We start from the raw sequence: 23,461 nt of genomic DNA on the forward strand, positions 1-23,461 counted from the left end.
CAAACAACTGAACCAAACAACTGAACCAAACAACTGAACCAAAGAACTAAAGCAGAGAACAGAACCAAAAAACTGAACCAGAGAACTGAGCAAAGAACTGAACCAGAGAACTGAACCAAAGAACTGAACCAGAGAACTGAACCAAACAACTGAACCAAAGAACTGAAGCAGAGAACAGACCAAAGACTGAACCAGAGAACTGAACCAAACAACTGAACCAAAGAACTGAAGCAGAGAACAGAACCAAAGAACTGAACCAGAGAACTGAACCAAAGAACTGAAGCAGAGAACAGAACCAAAGAACTGAACCAGAGAACTGAACCAAAGAACTGAACCAGAGAACTGAACCAAAGAACTGAACCAAAGAACTGAACCAGAGAACAGAACCAAAGAACTGAACCAGAGAACTGAACCAAAGACTGAACCAAAGAACTGAACCAAACAACTGAACCAAAGAACTGAACCAAAGAACTGAACCAAACAACAGAACCAAGAACTGAACCAAAGAACTGAACCAGAGAACTGAACCAAAGAACTGAACCAGAGAACTGAACCAGAGAACTGAACCAAAGAACTGAACCAAACAACTGAACCAAAGAACTGAACCAGAGAACTGAACCAAAGAACTGAACCAAACAACTGAACCAAACAACTGAACCAAACAACTGAACCAAACAACTGAACCAAAGAACTGAACCAAAGAACTGAACCAAACAACTGAACCAAACAACTGAAGCAGAGAACAGAACCAAAGAACTGAACCAGAGAACTGAACCAAAGAACTGAACCAGAGAACTGAACCAAAGAACTGAACCAGAGAACTGAACCAAAGAACTGAACCAGAGAACTGAACCAAAGAACTGAACCAAACAACTGAACCAAAGAACTGAAGCAGAGAACAGAACCAAAGAACTGAACCAGAGAACTGAACCAAAGAACTGAAGCAGAGAACAGAACCAAAGAACTGAACCAGAGAACTGAACCAAAGAACTGAACCAGAGAACTGAACCAAGAACTGAACCAAAGACTGAACCAAAGAACTGAACCAGAGAACTGAACCAAAGAACTGAAACAGAGAACTGAACCAAGAACTGAACCAAAGACTGAAGCAGAGAACAGAACCAAAGAACTGAACCATAGAACTAACCAAAGAACTGACCAAACAACTGAACCAGAGAACTGAACCAAAGAACTGAACCAAAGAACTGACCAAAGAACTGAACAACAACTGAACCAAAGAACTGAACCAGAGAACTGACCAGAGAACTGAACCAGAGAACTGAACCAAACAACTGAACCAACAACTGAACCAAAACAACTGAACCAAAGTACTGAACCAAAGAACTGAACCAAAGAGCTGAAACCAGAGAACTGAACCAAAGAACTGAACCAAAGAACTGAACCAAACAACTGAACCAAAGAACTGAACCAGAGAACTGAACCAAAGAACTGAACCAAACAACTGAACCAAACAACTGAACCAAAGAACTGAACCAAAGAACTGAACCAGAGAACTGAACCAAAGAACTGAACCAGAGAACTGAACCAAAGAACTGAACCAGAGAACTGAACCAAAGAACTGAAGCAGAGAACAGAACCAAAGAACTGAACCAGAGAACTGAACCAAAGAACTGAACCAAACAACTGAACCAAAGAACTGAACCAAAGAACTGAACCAAAGAACTGAACCAGAGAACTGAACCAAAGAACTGAACCAAACAACTGAACCAAAGAACTGAACCAAAGAACTGAACCAGAGAACTGAACCAGAGAACAGAACCAAAGAACTGAACCAGAGAACTGAACCAAAGAACTGAACCAAGAACTGAACCAAACAACTGAACCAAAGAACTGAACCAAAGAACTGAACCAGAGAACTGAACCAGAGAACAGAACCAAAGAACTGAACCAGAGAACTGAACCAAAGAACTGAACCAAAGAACTGAACAAACAACTGAACCAAAGAACTGAACCAAAGAACTGAACCAAACAACAGAACCAAAGAACTGAACCAAAGAACTGAACCAGAGAACTGAACCAAAGAACTGAACCAGAGAACTGAACCAGAGAACTGAACCAAAGAACTGAACCAAACAACTGAACCAAGAACTGAACAGAGAACTGAACCAAAGAACTGAACCAAACAACTGAACCAAACAACTGAACCAAACAACTGAACCAAACAACTGAACCAAAGAACTGAACCAAACAACTGAACCAAACAACTGAACCAAAGAACTGAACCAGAGCACAGAACCAAAGAACTGAACCAGAGAACTGAACCAAAGAACTGAACCAGAGAACTGAACCAAAGAACTGAACCAGAGAACTGAACCAAAGAACTGAACCAGAGAACTGAACCAAAGAACTGAACCAAACAACTGAAAAGAACTGAAGCAGAGAACAGAACCAAAGAACTGAACCAGAGAACTGAACCAAGAACTGAAGCAGAGAACAGAACCAAAGAACTGAACCAGAGAACTGAACCAAAGAAACTGAACCAGAGAACTGAACCAAAGAACTGAACCAAAGAACTGAACCAGAGAACTGAACAAAGAACTGAAACAGAGAACTGAACCAAAGAACTGAACCAAAGAACTGAAGCAGAGAACAGAACCAAAGAACTGAACCAGAGAACTGAACCAAAGAACTGAACCAAACAACTGAACCAGAGAACTGAACCAAAGAACTGAACCAAAGAACTGAACCAAAGAACTGAACCAAACAACTGAACCAAAGAACTGAACCAGAGAATTGAACCAGAGAACTGAACCAGAGAACTGAACCAAACAACTGAACCAAACAAACTGAACCAAACAACTGAAACCAAACAACTGAACAAGAACTGAACCAAAGTACTGAACCAAAGAACTGAACCAAAGAGCTGAACCAGAGAACTGAACCAAAGAACTGAACCAAAGAACTGAACCAAAGAACTGAACCAAACAACTGAACCAAAGAACTGAACCAGAGAACTGAACCAAAGAACTGAACCAAACAACTGAACCAAACAACTGAACCAAAGAACTGAACCAGAGAACTGAACCAAAGAACTGAACCAGAGAACTGAACCAAAGAACTGAACCAGAGAACTGAACCAAAGAACTGAACCAAAGAACTGAAGCAGAGAACAGAACCAAAGAACTGAACCAGAGAACTGAACAAAGAACTGAACCAAACAACTGAACCAAAGAACTGAACCAAAGAACTGAACCAGAGAACTGAACCAAAGAACTGAACCAAACAACTGAACCAAAGAACTGAACCAAAGAACTGAACCAGAGAACTGAACCAGAGAACTGAACCAAACAACTGAACCAAAGAACTGAACCAAAGAACTGAACCAGAGAACTGAACCAAAGAACTGAACCAAAGAACTGAACCAAAGAACTGAACCAAAGAACTGAACCAGAGAATTGAACCAGAGAACTGAACCAGAGAACTGAACCAGAGAACTGAACCAAAGAACTGAACCAAACAACTGAACCAAACAACTGAACCAAACAACTGAACCAAAGAACTGAACCAAAGTACTGAACCAAAGAACTGAACCAAAGAGCTGAACCAGAGAACTGAACCAAAGAACTGAACCAAAGAACTGAACCAAACAACTGAACCAAAGAACTGAACCAGAGAACTGAACCAGAGAACTGAACCAGAGAACTGAACCAAACAACTGAACCAAACAACTGAACCAAAGAACTGAACCAAAGTACTGAACCAAAGAACTGAACCAAAGAGCTGAACCAGAGAACTGAACCAAAGAACTGAACCAAAGAACTGAACCAAAGAACTGAACCAAAGAACTGAACCAAAGAACTGAACCAGAGAACTGAACCAAACAACAGAACCAAAGAACTGAACCAAAGAACTGAACCAGAGCACAGAACCAAAGAACTGAACCAAAGAACTGAACCAGAGAACTGAACCAAAGAACTGAACCAGAGAACAGAACCAAAGAACTGAACCAAAGAACTGAACCAGAGAACTGAACCAGAGAACTGAACCAGAGAACTGAACCAAAGAACTGAACCAAAGAACTGAACCAGAGAACAGAACCAAAGAACTGAACCAGAGAACTGAACCAAAGAACCGAACCAAAGAACTGAACCAAACAACTGAACCAAAGAACTGAAGCAGAGAACAGAACCAAAGAACTGAACCAGAGAACTGAACCAAAGAACTGAACCAGAGAACTGAACCAAAGAACTGAACCAAAGAACTGAACCAGAGAACTGAACCCATCAACTGAACCAAACAACTGAACCAAACAACTGAACCAAAGAACTGAACCAGAGAACTGAACCAAAGAACTGAACCAGAGAACTGAACCCATCAACTGAACCAAACAACTGAACCAAACAACTGAACCAAAGAACCGAACCAAAGAACTGAACCAAACAACTGAACCAAACAACTGAACCAAAGAACAGAACCAAACAACTGAACCAGAGAACTGAACCAAAGAACTGAACCAAAGAACTGAACCAGAGAACTGAACCAAAGAACTGAACCAAAGAACTGAACCAGAGAACTGAACCCATCAACTGAACCAAACAACTGAACCAAAGAACTGAACCAAACAACTGAACCAAACAACTGAACCAAAGAACTGAACCAGAGAACTGAACCAGAGAACTGAACCAGAGAACTGAACCAAAGAACTGAACCAAAGAACTGAACCAGAGAACAGAACCAAAGAACTGAACCAGAGAACTGAACCAAAGAACCGAACCAAAGAACTGAACCAAACAACTGAACCAAACAACTGAACCAAAGAACTGAAGCAGAGAACAGAACCAAAGAACTGAACCAGAGAACTGAACCAAAGAACTGAACCAAAGCACTGAACCAGAGAACAGAACCAAACAACTGAACCAAAGAACTGAACCAAAGAACTGAACCAGAGAACTGAACCAGAGAACTGAACCAAACAACTGAACCAAAGAACTGAACCAAAGAACTGAACCAGAGAACTGAACCAGAGAACTGAACCAAAGAACTGAACCAAACAACTGAACCAAAGAACTGAACCAAAGAACTGAACCAGAGAACTGAACCAGAGAACTGAACCAAACAACTGAACCAAAGAACTGAACCAAAGAACTGAACCAAACAACTGAACCAAAGAACTGAACCAAAGAACTGTTTGTAACTCGCTGACCCAGCCTAGTCAGAGGAACTTGTTATGGCAGAACAATCGTTTCCAGGATGCCATCAGCCAATCAGAAGCAGAGTCTGTGTCACGCGACAGCCAATGAGAACCGACCGATTATCACCAGTTCTTTCAGATTTTTGGGACCAAATTTTCTACATCTTTGATTTTGTCATTTGAAAACAAAATTTCAAAATCCGACAAAGAACATTGAGGCTGACTCTCTGGTTTTCCAATAAATTCATAAAACTATAAAGTGAAACCAGAGGAAGTCAGAGGGACGATGGCGCCAGGAAGCAGAATGGGATCTGTGCTTTTGTCTGCTTGCAGAAATAAAAACCTTTTGTTCGTGGTGATGAGAAAAATGTGAGGAGTTCACCAGAGAATACGGAAGATTTCAGCCGTTTCAGACCATAAGGGTCGTTTATCCCTGAGGCTGCCTGGAAGGCCAGCAGGGGGCGACGGCGAGACGGGCCGCTCCCGACGCAGATCCACCGGGTCACCGGGACATCAGAACCAGAACCAGGGTTACTGCAGCTTCAACTAATGAAATAATGAAAACTGGAACTAATAAAACAGAATAAAAATGGAAATTAATGGAGAAAATTGGTAACATAATACAAAATAAAGCAAAGTATAAAAAACCTAAAACTAATACTATAACTAATAGAAAATAAACTCAATATTTTTATAACTAATACAAATTAACAAACAAACTGTAAAAACTAATTAAAACTGAGTCAAGCAGAAAGTGCAATAAATAAACTATAATGTAAAGCAAACTGTTTCCTGCTGACGTTTGGTGGACAGAAAAACTCGGCTGATTTATTTTAGGAATTACTTCAGTTTTTCTTCTTCAGAAAATATTATTTTTAATGAAAACCATTAGCTGGAACACGTCTGGTTCGGAGATCATTCTGTTCAAATACCTTTCAGGATGACACACTGAGACCCAGGGTGTCCAAAGTGTGGTCCGAGGGCCATTTGTGGTCCTTGGAAGAATGTTGCAGTTCAATAATGCAACAAATTTGGCAGTAATGAGAATTTTAATGGAGCATTTATTCTTCTTTAAGGGAACTCTTTAGGCAGAAAGTAGTTTTATGTTGACATGTTTTCTTTTCATTTTATCTTCATAAATAGGATTATAAATATCCAGCAATATTTTACTAAAAACAAAAAAAACCCATTTATTGTTCTATTAAACGTCAGTAAGGCAAATCTATAGAAACTTCTGATGTTGCATTTTGTGCAGATGTCAAATAAAAACTGTGTGTATGTTTTAATGAACCATATTTGTGTCTGAATAAATAGCAAGAATTAATCGATATAAAAAAGTTAGTATTTAAAAGAGTCTTGATGCCAGTTTGTGTTTAAATGTTCAGTGTTTGCTGTATCATCTGTTTCATTAAGAACCGGATCAGTTTAATTTCTCTGCAACAGGGTAAATAAATCACATTATTGATGTAAATTTTGGCTGTAACTTTACAAACATAAAACCCACCAGAGGCAGAAGACATTAGTTATTTACTATAAGACATCAGATAAATATCGTCCTTGTTAAGTTGCCACAGTGACGCAGGTTTTCCACTAATGCTGGGTTGAGCTGCATTCAGCCAATAACCTGTTCAGTTCAGAGTCTGATCTATTTAGATCCGTTTGTTTGGAGAAACTAAAGAGGTCAAATATATTCATCTGAAAGTTTTGCAGCTTCTTTTTTTTCTCCAAACCTGAAACCAGAACAGAAACCAGAGCAGAAACCTCTAATTTTTTAGAAAGTCTCTCATCGTTTTTCACTGAATTTATTTAATTTACCGTCAGGCAGCCCAGCAGGCAGCCCAGCAGGTCCTTTTCTGACGCTTCTGGAAATTCTTGTGCAACTTTCTCTGAGCTGATCCAAAGTTTCTGTGGAGCCTGAAGACATCCCGACTCCAAACCAGGAAGCAGAGCTGACCTCTGCCCCCTAGTGGCGGCTGGCGGCAGCGCAGGCGGCTCCTGGCTGCCTGACAGCATCATTACTGGCAGAAAGCGTGTGTCCACAGTGTCAAACATCCTTCAGGCCCGACATGTGTTTGCTGCCTGTTGGCGCTCGGCGTGGAAACACTTGATTTGTGCGGATCTGACAGGAAAGCGTCCTGCTAAGTTAATCTTTGTGTGAGCTGCAGTGCCAGAGCTAATCAGCGGACGTCAACACGCGTACACACTCCGTAATGAGCCAGCGCAAAGACAAGCACGGCTCTGTGCCGCGGCCCAAACAGCCAGAGCACAATATTTACCACAAACCATTCATCTTCAGACAAACGCGCACGCCGGCCCGCCGAGGAAACACGGAAACCAGAGAGAGCCGGCCCAATCTGCAGGCGTAAACAGAACCGGGCCGGGCCCGGCGCTGCAGGCCAGCCCGGGCGAATACTTTCCATCAGTTTGTGTAAGCAATGATAAACACTTTACATGCAATCATAAGAGCATGTGTCTCACTGGAGAGCGCAGAGCTTTTCCCACCGCTGCACTTCACAGAGAGCGGCTCTGCGTCTCATTCCGGCTGTTTATGGCAGATCCAAATTATGGTATCAGGTTCCCCCCAGAACCCAACCGACTGTCATGGCCGACCCTCCCTTCCAGGCCGGGACGGGGAGGAACGCTACCCCTCTCTGAACTGCAGGCTGTGCGGGAAGACAGAGAAAAACAAACCAAAACCTTCACTCCTCAGAGGAAGAGCTGCTCGCAACGTCCCAGTTAAAGCCCGGACAAAAACATCAAGAATCTGAACTTCTGGGCCGTGCCTGCGTGTAAACCTGAACTCATGTTCAGATCCGATTCCGGAAGTGAATCCAAAACTGGATCTGAACATCTCAGTCTGATCCAAACATCTCAAAACGTCTTCATGCTTTGCAGCTTCTAACAAGCCTGCGGTTCATAATGTGTCCACTGGGTGGCGACAGCAAAATGAGACTGACGTTGAAAACTCATGGAAGCTTTCTGGTCATGATGCAAACGTTCTCAGTCACTATTTGTTGCACATTACGGTCCACAAGGTTGGAAATAGTTCTGACATACAGTCTAAGGAACCGTCGTCTGAACGCAGACGGTGGAAGGAACCGCCGTCTGAACGCAGACGGTGGAAGGAACCGTCGTCTGAACGCAGACGGTGGATATGACGCAGCAGCTGAGCGTTTGTACGGTCATGTGTTGTCGGTTGTGTCTGCCCTGCTTTCTGCTCTCTGTGGATGGAAATCAAAGCGTCGGGTCAGCGCTGCCTCAGGGCCGCTGCACTCAACCATCAGCTGGCATAATGAGAGCAAGAGGAGGGCGGGGGGAACGGACCAGAACAGGGAATGAATCAGGATGAAAGCAGGAGAGGGAAGTGCAGTGGAGAAAGGAACAAGGTCAAAGGTCATGGCAACCTGAAGCTGAGTGTGGGACGGTTTCCTCTGGTTGAGCTACAGACTGAGAGCTGGAGATAAACATGAGCCTTAATGTTTCATCTTGTTATTCCTTCATCTATAAGTGAAATTTGCTCAATTTAATTTGGAGCTAAATATTTAGCAAAATAAATATTTAATTTACTATTTAGCTTCAACTTGAATATTTATGTTGCTAACAGTTAGTTAGCTAAATATTCCAAACTATTTAGTCTACTGATTAAATATTAGCTAACTGAATAAATATTTGGTTAGGAAGCTAATTATTTAACTTACTAACTAAATATTTAGTATGAAGATAAATATTTAGTTATTGAACAAAATATTTAACTTACTAAATTTTGCATCATTTTTACCCTAAAGCTAACTATTTAGCTTTAGTATTTAGTTTGAAAGTGACTGTTATAAATTAATAAATTGGTGAAAACATGACTGAGAAATGAACTCAGACTCTTTTGTCTTACACTAAATAATCCAGATTATTCTCAATTTTTGACTGAGTAGTTTACAAACGGCACCAATAAAGAGATGTTATAAAAACAACAATTAGCATCAAAAGATTGAAATGACTTCATTAGACACACAGCTCCTCTAATATTTGTTAAATTGCCAAGGAGATTCATGTGTTCGACTAAAACCTGATGATGCATTTTCTACACATACCAAAGATCACATATTATTATATTCTTAATCCAACAGAGTTATGATGCTAATTTGCATTTTAAACACCTGATTTTATGTTTTGTTTGCGCTGCATTGAGTCTAGAATCTATTTCATTTAGATCAGTCTGGCTGTAGGAACCAGGAGGGATGTAAAACTTAATCTGAAGGTCTTTACAGAACTGGTAAAAACGATCCTGCTCCAGTGAAACAGGAAACAAACTGCTGTGTTTTATTTGTAGTAATCTGTTTACTGTTGGCTGGTGGATGTGCTGTAAACATGACTCCTTCCTGAACGTAAGAAATGAATTATTTTAATGTTCTATCGCTATTTTTATGTCCCATGTTATAACTGAGATAATGTTGTGAAATGAAAACCAGCTGAGTATACTCCAGCCTTACTGACAGCTACCACAGTGTTAGCCTCTCTGTGTGGAGCGGCCAAGCCTTTAATTATGCTGAGGTCAGGCTGGGACATCAGCTCAACACTTTGTGGCTCCGCGTCGTGTGAACATGTTCCATCTCTTACATTTTAAGCTTCTAAAACTGTTTGGGTTCAATTTACATCAAGAGTCGCGTCAACCGCTCGTCTCCAAACATCGTATGTCAAGATTTCAGGCACTGGAGCCTAAATGAAACACATTCTCACATCAAACTGGCAAGCCAGGGCCTGTTTCAATTGCATTTATTAGTTTGAAATTTCCCCAGTTGAATGAAATGAGCAAAAAAGCCCAACAAATTTGGAAAACATTGTGCCGGTGCCAGGCGAATTATGCAGCGCTTGGCGGTCTGGCCCTGGGCTTGGGCTGCACTTCATTAGCCATCTTCCCTCTACCTTTCTCTGACAAATTCAATAAATGTTCATCTGGCTCCAATTAGGCCCTCGTTAGCAGTAATTGGCTTGGTATTTACTCACAGCATTACTCAGTAAGGGTACGCTCAGTCTTTCAGGCTTGTTATTTACCTGCCAAGTGTGTGCGCCCTCAAGAAAGCCTTCAGATCTCCTGAAAGGTCAACTTTCCTCCATCTAAAAACCCACATGGCAACATATATCTGTCTGAAGCATTGTTCCCGTCTCGAGTACACTCAGTTCCTGGCAGCTCTACTGAAAAATATGGTTTTCAAGACGAGATTTAAGCTGAAGCTGAGGAGAGTCGACCAAATGCAACAGAGGAGACCTTGACATGAGAATGGCCACGTTCACCCAGCAGCCCGATGGGAACCAAACGCCACAGCCACCATCTCTCTCTTCTGTTCGCAGAACTAGATCAGATAAACGTCCCAGTTTGCACAGCGTCTGCAGTCCCAACACTCATGTCGCATTTATCCGACTTTGACGCCACTGACGTGAGACGTGCGTCATAACTCTGCACCAGAACAGCCAGGCAGTAAATCCTGACGTATTTAGAAAAATATAAAACTTATTAAAGAAGTCTGTGATCACAGCCCCACTGTTCCTACATCCAGCGGCGCTTTAAAACCATTTCTCTACAGAAGCTGCAATAAACCCAGACGCATCTTTATTCATGTATTTATCTGCTTTTATTAGAAGGTTTTGTTTTTTGTTTAGTAATATATATGATGGACGATAACTAATTAGATCTGAGAAAGTTTCACATATTATCTAGCAAGAAAGTTGAAATGATGGAGTTAGTTACATATTTATAGTTAACCATCTATTCATCTATTGCTGGCTATTTTACTAGCTAGTTAAATAGTTATTTTACTAGCTATTTAACTCACTACCTATCTTAGATAAACAGATAGCTAATTATCTAATCCACATGTTACTTTTAGAGATTTAATTAGTGAATTTCTGGCGTTTCCAGGTTTCTTTGGAACATTTGTCTAATTGTTTTCTGGAACATTCAGGTTTGTTTCACAGAACTAATCAGTTACTTTCTGTAACTCTTTCACAGAAGTAGTCATTTACTTTTATGAACCTCACATGTTTGTTCCCTAATAGCTATCAAAACGTTTCTCTGACGTTTGGTTGGAGGTTTTAATCTTCTGGATACAGAATTCACAAGACAGATTAAATCCTAAACATAACAATTAGACCCGAATATATAAATTAACTATCCAAATTTATTCTGCGCTTATAAAAGTCTAAAAAGTCCATTTTAAAGGTCTGCAGCCTGTTTGAGTCATATCTCGCAGCACAGCTGCTTGTTATTACCGGATGGGTGAGAAACGCAGGGAGACAGTTTGCTGGTGTTTTTCTGTTTTTCGGGGCATTCAGAGGGAGGATTAGCGTTAAACAGACAGGGATGTGTTTCAGGGAGTTTTTTGTTCAAGGTTTTTACTGGAAACTGACGCAGTAATAATAAGACTCGGCCTCATTCAGCTCCAGGTTCTGTACCATTAAACTTGATGGTTCAGTACCAACGTTTCTCTGGCAAAAGGAACTATTTTTCCAGGGTGGCCTGAGACTAAAACGTAAACTGGGAATGCTGCCATTCCAGATCCACAGGAAGAAAAAGATGAGCCTGCAGAAGAGCCTGGCTATGTTTCTGCTTCCCGACAGACTCAAAACAACAAAAATATTCACTAAAATTAAGATTATGAAGCTTCTGCCGCTACAAACGCAGCTCAGCGTTGTTAAAACCTGATCAGGGTTAGAAACAGGAACATTACGGAGAAACAATCCGACCCTGGAAGAGTCGGAAGGTTTCAGATGGAGAAGCTGCTGCTAACAATTACTCTACTTTATAGTTCCCTCAATTATAGAAAAATCAGAGGATTTAACCCAAAAGCACCTGTTCCTCCTGGAGCGCAGCACCAAAAAGCGAGTTTCGACACTGCACCCTGAAAGTGCCAGTTCCTGGAAGCTGCAGCGTAAGCGATGCCACGTGGACGCGCAGCAGCCAGAGACCTTCTTCTTCTCCTCAAATCATTTTTTCTTCCCATTTTTCTCTGGAATGTGAGGAAAGCAGGAGGGCTGCGCTGCACATGTTCCTCTTTCACAATATCTGACCCCAACAGGGAAAACTCAGAAAGTCTGAGGAACGCAAAGACATCACATCAAGCAGGACGCAACTGCTGACTTTGACTAGACCATTTGTAGAGCTGCAGGTGATTCAGAATCACTAATCATATGTCTAATTATGTTTTCTGTAGAAAAGGTAAAATCCAAAATAACTTTCTCAATTATTTTTTTAAACTGGATTTTCCAAAACAGAAAAAGGAGATTTATGAAATAAGTGGCTCAAACGTTTCTCTGCGCCTTACCAGAGGCACCACGCCGTCTCCATGCTTCCTGTTTGTTCCAGCCATGAGTAGCATCTGGTGACATCACACTTTGAGTCACCTGATTAATTTGCTCCAAACCAGGAAATGGAAACAAAATCAAAAAGGAAAAAACTGCTTATTTTGCTTTTTTGCCAAAGTTTCCAATAAAGTTCAGTGGAACAGAGCATTTCAGCAACAAGTGTTTACATCATAAAAACATCATAAACGTCATAAACGCGTCATTCAGTCACCAGCTGCGAAAACCAGAAGCAGATTTTGCATTTTCTTTCAGAAACTCAAATATGTGATTATTCCAATTATTCTGGTTCAAAAGTTACTAAACAGCTGAAACTTATTTAAACTTCATTTAAAGGAACTTTCAGCTGTTTGTCCTATTTGTATTATTATATATTAGATACATTTATTTCACTGAGTTTACAGAAAACATGAACCCGTCAGAAATAAACTACTGAAAAGATTAAAACGCTTCAGAGAAACATCTTTAGATTTGGTTTCTGAAAACGCAGCAGAAACCCAGAAAGATGTTTTCCAAGTTCAGTTTGGACTTTTGGGAAAGTAAAAAAAAATTCTCAGAATGAAAAAATTATTATTTATGAATAAATAAATTGATTCTAAATAAAAACGTGCCGATAGCTGTCCATCCCACTTGGCTGTTTAATAACAATGTGGAAAACTTTTTAAACTTGTTATAAATCCATAATTAACAAAATAAAGATCAGACAAACAAACTGCATGTTTCAGTTTGTACCAAACCTCTGCTGCAGGGCTCGATCCCCCCCCAGCATCATCCTGCCACCACCGAGCCACAATGTGGAGGGAAACCAAGCGGTTCTGATGACACGACCAACACAGGAAGCCCATGTTTCAGATTCACCTCCAGCCGGTTTTCCAGCTGCACGACTCGCGGTTTCAGCCATGTTACTGTAATAAATTGCGTCTTGTACGCGGCTATTAAAGGCTGACATTACTGCCGGGTAATGGCAGGATCCAAGCAGCCGCAGAGTAACAGACTTTTCTTAGTTTATAACTGCTTCCATATGATCTCCGTTCAATAGATCATATTAAATAACCTCTTACTTCATAAACATGCAGGTGAGTTTTACATGCGGCAGAAAGGAGCCGAAATGAAGAAGCAGCAGCAGAAACACAGCGAGGCGATGAAGATCATTTGTTTTCAGAATCAAAGCCAGTCGGTCTAATATTCATACAACTGGGAGCAGATTATTGGACACTTTAACTGAACAATTATCATCCGTGACCGACGCCGTGATCAAGTCAATATGTTGTCTCTGACCCGCTGAAGAGGGCTGCAAATTTACTGCACAGACCTGGAAGCAATTAGCAGTTTGATGCGCTGCGTGTCTAGCAGGTGGCGCTAGAGCAGCTGAGTGCAGCTGCATGAATCCTCCACAGATGTTAAAGTCAGAGATGACGTTATGCAGTTCAGAGTTGACACATGTAAGAACAACAGTCATCATTTTATTCATTAATGTCTGGAAATCTGGACGGAAGGGAAAGTTTTGCTGCAGCAGTGGGTGCAGCTGTAGCTGCAGCAGTGGGTGCAGCTGTAGCTGCAGCAGTGGCTGCAGCCACTAGCTGCTGCTGCAGCTCTCAGGGTCCTAATGAACTGCTGCTGCATTATGCATGCATCCTGCAGAATGTTCCAGGAATACACCTGCACTGCTGCACAGCGAAACACACGCCTCCAACTCCTTCATCAGCTTCAAATACTGGTTTACTCTGCAGAACCAGAACCAGAACCAGAACGCAACCTTCAGGCAGTGTGAGCACAGCTGAAGCCAGACGGACACAAAGCTGAGGATTAACAAACAGTTTAAGTGGAAAAGCAAAAACCAGAAAACGTATTTTCAGTCAAACTCGTTTAAAACCTTTAAACTGCCGCAGTGACTCGTCTGTTTCGGTTCTGACCCAAATGTCCAGGAGTTTCAGAACCAAACATGAACAGAACCAGAGCAAAGCTTCATCTGTTATGTGATGAACGGCGAGTTTCCACCAAACTCTGTGGAATCACCTGCATCAAACTAAAAAAAACTAAAACAAACTGAAACAAACTGAAAAACTGAAACAAACTGAAACAAACTAAAACTGTTTCAGTTTTGATCTTTTTATCCATCTAAACAACTAAACGTCTTTATGAAACAAAACTAGTAAAAAATGCTCACAGGTTGGATTTCAAGCTGGTTCTCAGTCAATGAAACCGAGAAAAGATGAGCTACATTAAAAAGAAGCTAGGCTAAACTAAACTAGCTTGGTTTATTACTTTGTTTCTCATTTGGTTCTTGGTCAAACATTAACAACTTGATTCAATCTGTGAAATTTGAACATTAAGTCCAACATTTTTTACATTAATGATTCTGTTGAATTTGGCAAAAATGTCTGAATATTCTGAATTTTTACGTAGAATAATCTAAAAAACAGGACAAATTAATCACACACTGCTTGGAAAATCCAGATAAAAAAAATTTTTGTTTAAATGTGTTAATCTCTTGAATTATTTTTTAGTAACTGTTCAAGTATCAATCTATCCCAGAGTGAATTAATAAGCTGTAAATCTCTGAAGAAAACACTGAAAGATCTTTCAGAAATACTGGATTTCTAGATTTTAATCTTTCCTTCTACTAACCTGAATCTGAGTTATTAGAAGGAAAAATGTAGGAATGTAGGAGAGCAGATTAGAGAATGAAACTCGTTAACTTCTGAGGGTAAAGCAGAGTTTTGGTTGATTCCACTGAGGATCCATCCTATGTAGAGCAGCAGAGTTTGCATCAGTGAAGACGCGGACGGCTCTCCTGTAGAAAGGTGAAGTGACTCCAATCAGCAGAACGTTTCTGTGTGTGTTGGTGTTTCAGATGTGCTGGTTGGCTGAGCTGAAAGCTGAGCTGCTGAGTATCGATCCGCCGGTCTGAGTGCTGAAAGCCGACCCGTCTGCCGTCCATCACGGCTCAGCTGCCAGATAAACGGCTAAAAGCTCCACCAGGGGCGGGTCTCAGTTACAATATTCTAAAATACACATGAAAGATGCCATTATTACTTCTAAACCTGATCCTGCAAAATTTATAATTATATAATTTTACGGCTACAAAATAAACTAGAAAAATTAGCATGTCCTGTGACAATGCAGTGATTGCTGTTAGCTGATTTGTTTTGGTGAAAATTGCAGAAGCATTGTGAATCAGCTGCAGAAGAAAACAAAACTGTAGAAGAGGAGCAAAAGGTTTCAGTAAATGCAAAACAAAATCTGTGCAGAACATTTTTTCAAAACTGCAGTTTATAAGGTAAAATGAGCAGCTAGCATTACCAAAGCTAATGCTAGCTGAAATACTAATGACAGCATGGAGGCCTTCATTAGCATGTTGACCTACAGTGAAATACCTCAAGCAGAGTGATAAACCTATATGAATGCTAAAATTGGCTGAAGAGCTAAACCTAGCTTAACAGTGTAATATCCGGCTTGATTAAAGCAGAACTCACAAAGAAACACACAAGGGGGATCTTGTTCCAGGTAAAGGTTAAAAGTGTTACTAGGTCAATTTGATAAAAAAACAAATGTTCACCCACTCAGTATGAAATTAAAGGTTTGCACCAGAAATAATTTATTCAGAAACCCAAAATTTGAATAGTTAATCAACCTAAATCAACATGAAAACCCACCCAAAATATCAAGAGTCTGATTTGCCTTGTCAGGCTGATTCACAAACCACACTTAAAAAATAGAAAATCCCAAAAGTCCTGTTGCTTTTTTATATTTTTGTCCATAAAGGAGTCCCATACATCCAAATCTAACCACGACCTGGATGCGTCGCTCCGTATTAATCCCCGTCTTCTTCCCCAAGAAAAATCCAAAACGTCAAAAAAAAAAAAAAAAAAAAAAAGATGAGAAAAAAGAAGAGTGGTACCACCCCAAAAACCCCAAAAGAAAATAAAGTCCAGATCTCACCGGGAGCGTCCCTTTTCCCCCCCGGTGGTTTCCTCCATGGACTGTCGTCGTCCTTCTGCACCGGGCGGCGTTCCCTCGGTGCACCCTCCGGTCCAGGCTTCCGGGCCCGATCTGTGGCGCTGGGACGAACCTTAATCGATGTTTTATCTTTTTGTTACTTTTCTTTGGTTTAAACAGACACTAAGGATAAGGCCAAAACTCCCGCTGCACAGATCGACACATGAGCGTCTTTCTTACAGATTGCGCCGCGCCTTCTGGCGCACACGCCCCCTTTTTATCTCTAATTCCCACACACCTGGCCCCAAACATGATTTACCCAACATCAGTTTAACAGTGGAACTTCGACATTTTTTTCTTATGTTTTTATTTATAATGAAATCCACAACTGTTCCACTAGACAGCTTGGCATTTTTAACATTTATTATATTTGCTGAGAAAAACAAAACATAGTGGTTATGTTACAACAGCAATGATAGCCCCGGCGTTAGCACTAGCATGTTGGAAAAGCAGACGTCCCTGCTGTCAGTGTTTCTGCTGACACATGCACAGGTCTATGCATGTTTGGCCTCCTCTTCCTGGAATCAAGCACATTTTGAAGAAGGGTGGAGGCAGCAGCTACTGAAGAAAAAAACGCTGATTGGCTGCAGCTTCCCTGCACTGACACGTGATTGGTGAATCAGAGCTCAAACTAGTTTCTGTTCTCAGGAAATTAAACTAACAGTCACTGTGGCAGAAAGGAGAATGGCGCAGCAGGGAGTTCATGTGGACCGAGAAACTTTCTCCTGTTTCATCTGTCTGGATCTACTGAAGGATCCGGTGACGATTCCCTGTGGACACAGCTACTGCATGAACTGTATTAAAAGCTTCTGGGATGGAGAGGATCAAAAAAGAATCCACAGCTGCCCTCAGTGCAGGAAAACCTTCAAACCGCGGCCGATCCAGGAGAAGAGCACCGTCCTAGCAGCTTTAGTGGAGCAGCTGAAGAAAACTGGACTCCAAGCTGCTCCTGCTGACCACCGCTATGCTGGACCTGAAGATGTGGCCTGTGATATCTGCCCTGGGGGGGAGGTGAAAGCCATCGAGTCCTGTTTGTTCTGCCTCATGTCTTTCTGTGAGAAACACCTTCAGCCTCATTATGATTCAAATACTTTAAAGGAACACAAGCTGGTGGAGCCAAACAAGAACCTCCAGAAGAACGTCTGCTCTCGTCATAATCAGTTGTTGGAGATTTTCTGCCGTACTGATCAGAAGTTTATCTGTTATCTCTGCTCTGTGGATGAACATAAGGGTCATGACACAGTGTCAGCTGCAGCAGAAAGGACTGAGAGGCAAAGAGAGCTGGAGGAGAGACGAGGAAACATCCAGCAGAGAATCCAGGACAGAGAGAAAGATGTGAAGCTGCTTCAACAGGAGGTGGAGGCCATCAATCACTCTGCTGATAAAACAGTGGAGGACAGTAAGGAGATCTTCACTGAGTTGATCCGTCTCCTCAGGAAAAGAAGCTCTGAGGTGAAGCAGCAGATCAGATCCCAGCAGGAAACTGAAGTGATTCGGGTCAAAGATGTTGAGAAGAAGCTGCAGCAGGAGATCACTGAGCTGAAGAGGAAAGACGCTGAGCTGGAGCAGCTCTCACACACAGAGGATCACAACCAGTTTCTCCTCAACTACCCCTCACTGCCAGCACTCAGTGAGTCCACACTCTCATCCAGCATCAGCATCCGTCCTCTGAGACACTTTGAGGACGTGGCAGCAGCTGTGTCACACCTCAGAGACATAATGATGGACATCCTGAGAGACTCATGGACAAACATCTCACTGATGGACACAGAAGATGATTTAATAACAGAACCAGAACCAATAACCAGAGATGGATTCTTAAAATATTCATATGAAATCACTCTGGATCCAAATACAGCAAACACACAGCTGGGGCTCTCAGAGGGGAACAGGAAGACGACACTGATGGACCAACTTCAGTCTCTTTCTAGTCACCCTGACAGATTCACTGATGAGCCTCAGGTTCTGAGCAGCCAGCGTCTGACTGGACGGCGTTACTGGGAGGTGGACTGGAGCGGGAAACTGGTTCGTGTTGCAGTCGCTTACAAGAGTACCAGCAGAGCAGGAAGGTGGAATAAATCTTTATTTGGAAGTAACAACAAATCCTGGGCATTAATTTGTTCCCAAAAAGGTTTTCAGTTTTCTCACAATGACATCTGGGAATCCATCTCAGGTCCGGTTTCCTCCAGAGTGGGAGTGGACCTGGACCACAAAGCAGGTACCCTGTCCTTCTACAGAGTCTCTGAATCCATGACTCTGATCCACAGAGTCCAGACCAGATTCACTGAGCCGCTGCATGCTGGGGTTTATGTAGGGGAGGTTTGGGATTCTGCACAGTTCTGTAAACCCAGATCGATTTCCTCTCCTCTCTGATTATTGATCAGGGTTCATTGATCTGATGCTTCAGCTCTGCTGTTCAGATTTTTTCTGTTTAAATGCATTTCTCTCTGTTTTCTTTCATTCTTTAATGACTCTAAAACAAAATGTAAACTTCTTTATCTCTGATATTTTGATGTATTTAGATGTTCTGGTTTCTCTTCCACTGTTCTGCAGAACAAATATTGTTCTTGTTTAAATCAGTTGAGATTGTAATGAACTGAACTTGCTTCTGTTTTCCTCACTATAATAAAAGAAACTGGAATCAACATCAAACTATGAAGTGATGCTGTTTTTCCATGTAGAAAAACTGTTGTGTGTTTTTGCCTTCAGTAAAACATCTTGATGACTCAGAAATGCTGACGGTTTTCTCTTCATTGTGATTTGCACTGACATGTCCACACAGTCTGCAGGCGCTGATTCAACACTCATCACTTCTCAAGGTTTCAATAGAGAACAAAATGTGATCTGGCGACTAATCTACAAGATTTGATAATATTTCAGAAACAGTTATTTTAGATTTAAAAATAACTGTTTTTAAATCTTCTAGATTTAAAAACAGTAAAAATAATGTAGGTTCATTTTTACAAATTTCAATGACATATTTACATTGCCATGTTGTTTATGCAGCAATGCATCCTGGGTAGAAGGCGTGCTAGTTGCTAGCTCCATTTAGCCAAAACAAAAAGAATGTTTTGCAAAGGAAAAACATTTAGCCCTTCCAGTTTGAACCAGAACACATTGAAATTAAATTTAATGCAGAAATGAGGAGGAGAGATGAAGATGAGGAGACCTTCAGTGAAACGGCTGCAGTCGCTGCTTGGCGATGCTAACCAGAAGGAGAGCAAAGCTGCAAACGGCTCCAGTTCCTGAATCATGACGCTTACGGTTAGAATCTGATTTGGTGATTGCTCCCCCCATGATGTTAGCTCCTGCTAATGACAGGCGTTAGCTCTAGCTACTGATGTTAGCTCAAGGTAATGGTGTTAGCTCTTGCTAACTGTGCTTGCCCCTGATAATTAGGCTAGCTCCTGCTACTGGAGTTAGCCGCTGGTTATTGTGTTAGCTCTAGCTAACATAGCAAACAGTCAATGATGTTAGCTTGTTCCAGTCGACATCTTGTCAACAGCAAAACATGGAAACTTTTCATCCTCCTCCCTCCTTGTCTTGGGTTTTGTTTGGAGGTTTTAGGTCAACTTTGACCTGCCCACGCTGTCGACCCAGCATGCATTGCACAGATGAAAAAAAATGGTGAAAAAAACAATAGATTCAACATTTCTAAAGGAATTACTGCTTTTAAGTGTCACAAAGAACTTAACCTCTGTTTTGACTCGTTAATTACATTCCAACATGGAGTCGCCTGGCAGAACTTCCCTCTGAGGTTCTGCACCGTGTGAGCAAACTGGACCTCTGCTCCAGCGTCACACACTGTGTTTTATCGCTTTTAATTCAGCACCAGCAAATCAGAGGCAGCAGCTTCAGGGCTCAAACACACACACACACACACACACACACACACACACACACACACACACACACACACACACACACACACACACACACTGACCTATTTAAAACACCACAACAAACTGGGATCCAGGAGAAGCTGGAGGAGATGAAACCTCCGCAGATAGGATGCGGCCGGCACTAACGCTTTGTTTCTGGAAGCGGTAATCCATCTCTGACAGACGCGTCAAACCATGCGAGGCTTTTCAGGAGTCAGCCCCGACACTGAGGGCAGAATAACAGATTAGCAACCCTAATTTGTCCTGAGGTTTTAATGGCTGAAATTATATGCAATCCTCCCCCATCTTCCATCAATCTAAGTGTTTCCGTGGTCGGTTTGATTTCACATTTATAGGCAGCCATGTGCTTCCAATTTCTCCCGAGGACTAATAAAGACCACTTGAGACGGCGGCCGTTTTGACTGGGTGATTTTTCTCCTCACAGTTCTGAGAACCTCTGCTGGATGTTTGACAGCTCCAAAAGCGGCTCCGGCAGGTTCACGTTTCACCCGAGTTAGCCGGTTCCCTAACCCGACCCAAATGTGGATGGAGGACAAACAGAGCGGGCCGCGGCCTGGATCCAATAAGCCTGTTAGGCTGAGGGGAGCAGCGCGCCGCCGCTGTCAGGAGACGTTAGCGTGACGCCGCTGCGGCTTTAATGAGCGCTTCCTGTCAGAAATCAACGTGTTTCCGTTGGTTACGCCTGGAGACGCTAACCTGTAAACAACATGGCGTCCTGACGGGAATCAGACGGAGTTCAGCTGAGTTGTTTCAGAAAGCCTTCTCACATTTACTCCACCCAAAATAACCCGACATTTCAAAACAGAGGCTCTTTGGTTATTCAAAGAGATTAGCGCTGAAATGATTGATAACTTAATACGAGGCTCTGGGGAGAGATTCCCATTAACCAGCCTTACTGGTGTGAAGGCAACCAGTAAGGCTCCATTCACACCAGCACTGATCAGTCCGCCCTGAGGAGACTCCGGTCCGCCCTGAGGAGACTCCAGTCCGCCCTGAGGAGACTCCAGTCCGCCCTGAGGAGACTCCAGTCCGCCCTGAGGAGACTCCGGTCCGCCCTGAGGAGACTCCAGTCCGCCCTGAGGAGACTCCGGTCCGCCCTGAGGAGACTCCAGTCCGCCCTGAGGAGACTCCAGTCCGCCCTGAGGAGACTCCAGTCCGCCCTGAGGAGACTCCGGTCCGCCCTGAGGAGACTCCAGTCCGCCCTGAGGAGACTCCAGTCCGCCCTGAGGAGACTCCGGTCTGCCCTGACATAACTCCGGTCCGCCCTGACGTGGCTCCGGTCCGCCTTGAGGAGACTCAGGTCCGCCCTGACATGACTCCGGTCCGCCTTGAGGAGACTCCGGTCCACCCTGAGGAGACTCCGGTCCGCCTTAAGAAGACTCCGGTCCACCCTGAGGAGACTCCGGTCCGCCTTAAGGAGACTCCGGTCCGCCCTGACATGACTCCGGTCCGCCTTAAGGAGACTCCGGTCTGCCCTGGTCTGGTTTTCCGTCTGTTCGTCTTCCTCAGTGATTCAACCTGGACTCTTCCAGACTAATCCCAGCTCATCAGAACCAGAACCCTGTCCTCTTTGGATCTGTCTATGGGCAGAACCTCCTGAGCGATATCAGAACCGTGATGATACTGGCCGGGCTCCCAGAACCCGTCGGCCCGGTGAGGAAAGCAGAACCAGAACCACTGCGGCCCGATGACCTCCAGCATTCAGGAACACTTGATCCCAGCGTCTCCACTGGTTTTCCTTCTGCGCTGATGGAAACCAGCAGAAACATTTCAAAGAACCACAACAGCCCAGATGATTAGACACCGGGTCAGGACGGGAAGAAGCTGGGTTTGCTCGGGCCATAATTACAGAAAGCTCATGCTTTCGTTTTGATTCAGATCATGTATTATTTGACTGCTTTGATGATCCGCTCTAAGAAAAGCAGTTATGTAAAAATAAACTCCAGAGAAACACGGAGACGATTATTGCAGTGAAAAACGAGAAACTACTTCGAAATAAAATAAAAACACAAAAATACCAGTGAAAAGAAAACAAAGAAGAAAATAAATTTCAATGTGGGGAAAAATTTCTGGTGAACAAAAGAAAAAACTAACCAGAAATAACATTTTAAAAATCCAGAGAAAAAAGGGAAAAAACTGCAGTGGAAAGAAAAAAAGTTTCCAACATGAAATAAAAGAAACTTCAGTTATGAACAAATTGTGTTTGACATCATAATTACTGTAAATTTCCTGGTAATCAATTAACTGGTTGCTGTGGTGATTGGCGTCTTTTTTAGGCCCAAACAGGAAGAGAAACCGACAGCAGGAAACAGATTTACCCTCAAACAAAATGAAACGTTGCGTTAAAGTAATTCAGAGAATCAGAACCTCCTGATGGAAACCAGCAGGAGATCCGAGACGTCAAACAGAACCTTGTGGCCCGGTTTGTCCAGAACCGTTCACTGGAATATAATGGAGTGAAAGAGAGTGGGCGTGTCCCTCTGAACCCTGGCCTCTGATTGGTCAGAAGAGTCCAAACATATTTTATGGCTTTAATTCAAATGGAACCAGAAAAAAGGGATGAATAAAAATAACAGTTTCAAAGCTTTTTAATTCTAAACTTAAATAAAAACATTTAATGTTTTTCATCGGAATCTTTTGAATATTTAATAAAATAAAAATGAAAGCGTTTCAAATGTTTTTCATGGTGAACTTTAATAAAACATTTGTGGGATCCTGCATTAAACACGTGTTGCTTCTGATTTAAAGTCAGTTACCCGGATGAATCGGCGCCCATTCACACGCCGCTCCGTAAATCACAGCTCATATATGGAAACGCCAAGCGGCCTGTTTGGATGCATTAAAGGCATGACTCAGCATTCTGAAGCCATTAAACGTTAAAAACGGTTTGACCCCAAGTTAAAGACCCAGAGCCGTTCTAAAAGCTGTCAGTCTCAGGACGCCGTCCAGATTTTTCTCCTGCGTTTCCAGAAAATCCTCGCAGGCGTCCAGGAGGTGAGTCACTGCCCCAGTAATTACCTCAGCCGGCCTAATTAGAGCTGACAAGTCTGAAGGTAAA

General features: G+C 42.4%; 2 protein-coding genes across 4 annotated transcripts in view; one reads left to right on the forward strand and one right to left on the reverse strand.

Annotated features, from left to right (window-relative positions):
* Positions 1-23,461, reverse strand: part of pde4dip (phosphodiesterase 4D interacting protein) — a 71,202-nt gene that overhangs the window by 35,750 nt on the left and 11,991 nt on the right. The window lies entirely within an intron of this gene.
* Positions 16,392-19,396, forward strand: LOC129379066 (tripartite motif-containing protein 16-like). The gene has a single exon (XM_055059641.1). The coding sequence runs from the start codon at positions 17,186-17,188 to the stop codon at positions 18,872-18,874; it is 1,689 nt and encodes a 562-aa protein (XP_054915616.1). The 5' UTR covers positions 16,392-17,185; the 3' UTR covers positions 18,875-19,396.

The sequence above is a fragment of the Poeciliopsis prolifica genome, unplaced genomic scaffold (assembly GCF_027474105.1).
Source record: "Poeciliopsis prolifica strain line A6 unplaced genomic scaffold, Auburn_PproV2 SCAFFOLD002, whole genome shotgun sequence".
NCBI lineage: Eukaryota > Metazoa > Chordata > Actinopteri > Cyprinodontiformes > Poeciliidae > Poeciliopsis > Poeciliopsis prolifica.

What these genes read in the sequence shown, in the direction of transcription:
- LOC129379066 (XM_055059641.1), top strand. Translation starts at nt 17,186, where the DNA reads ATGGCGCAGCAGGGAGTTCATGTGGACCGAGAAACTTTCTCCTGTTTC.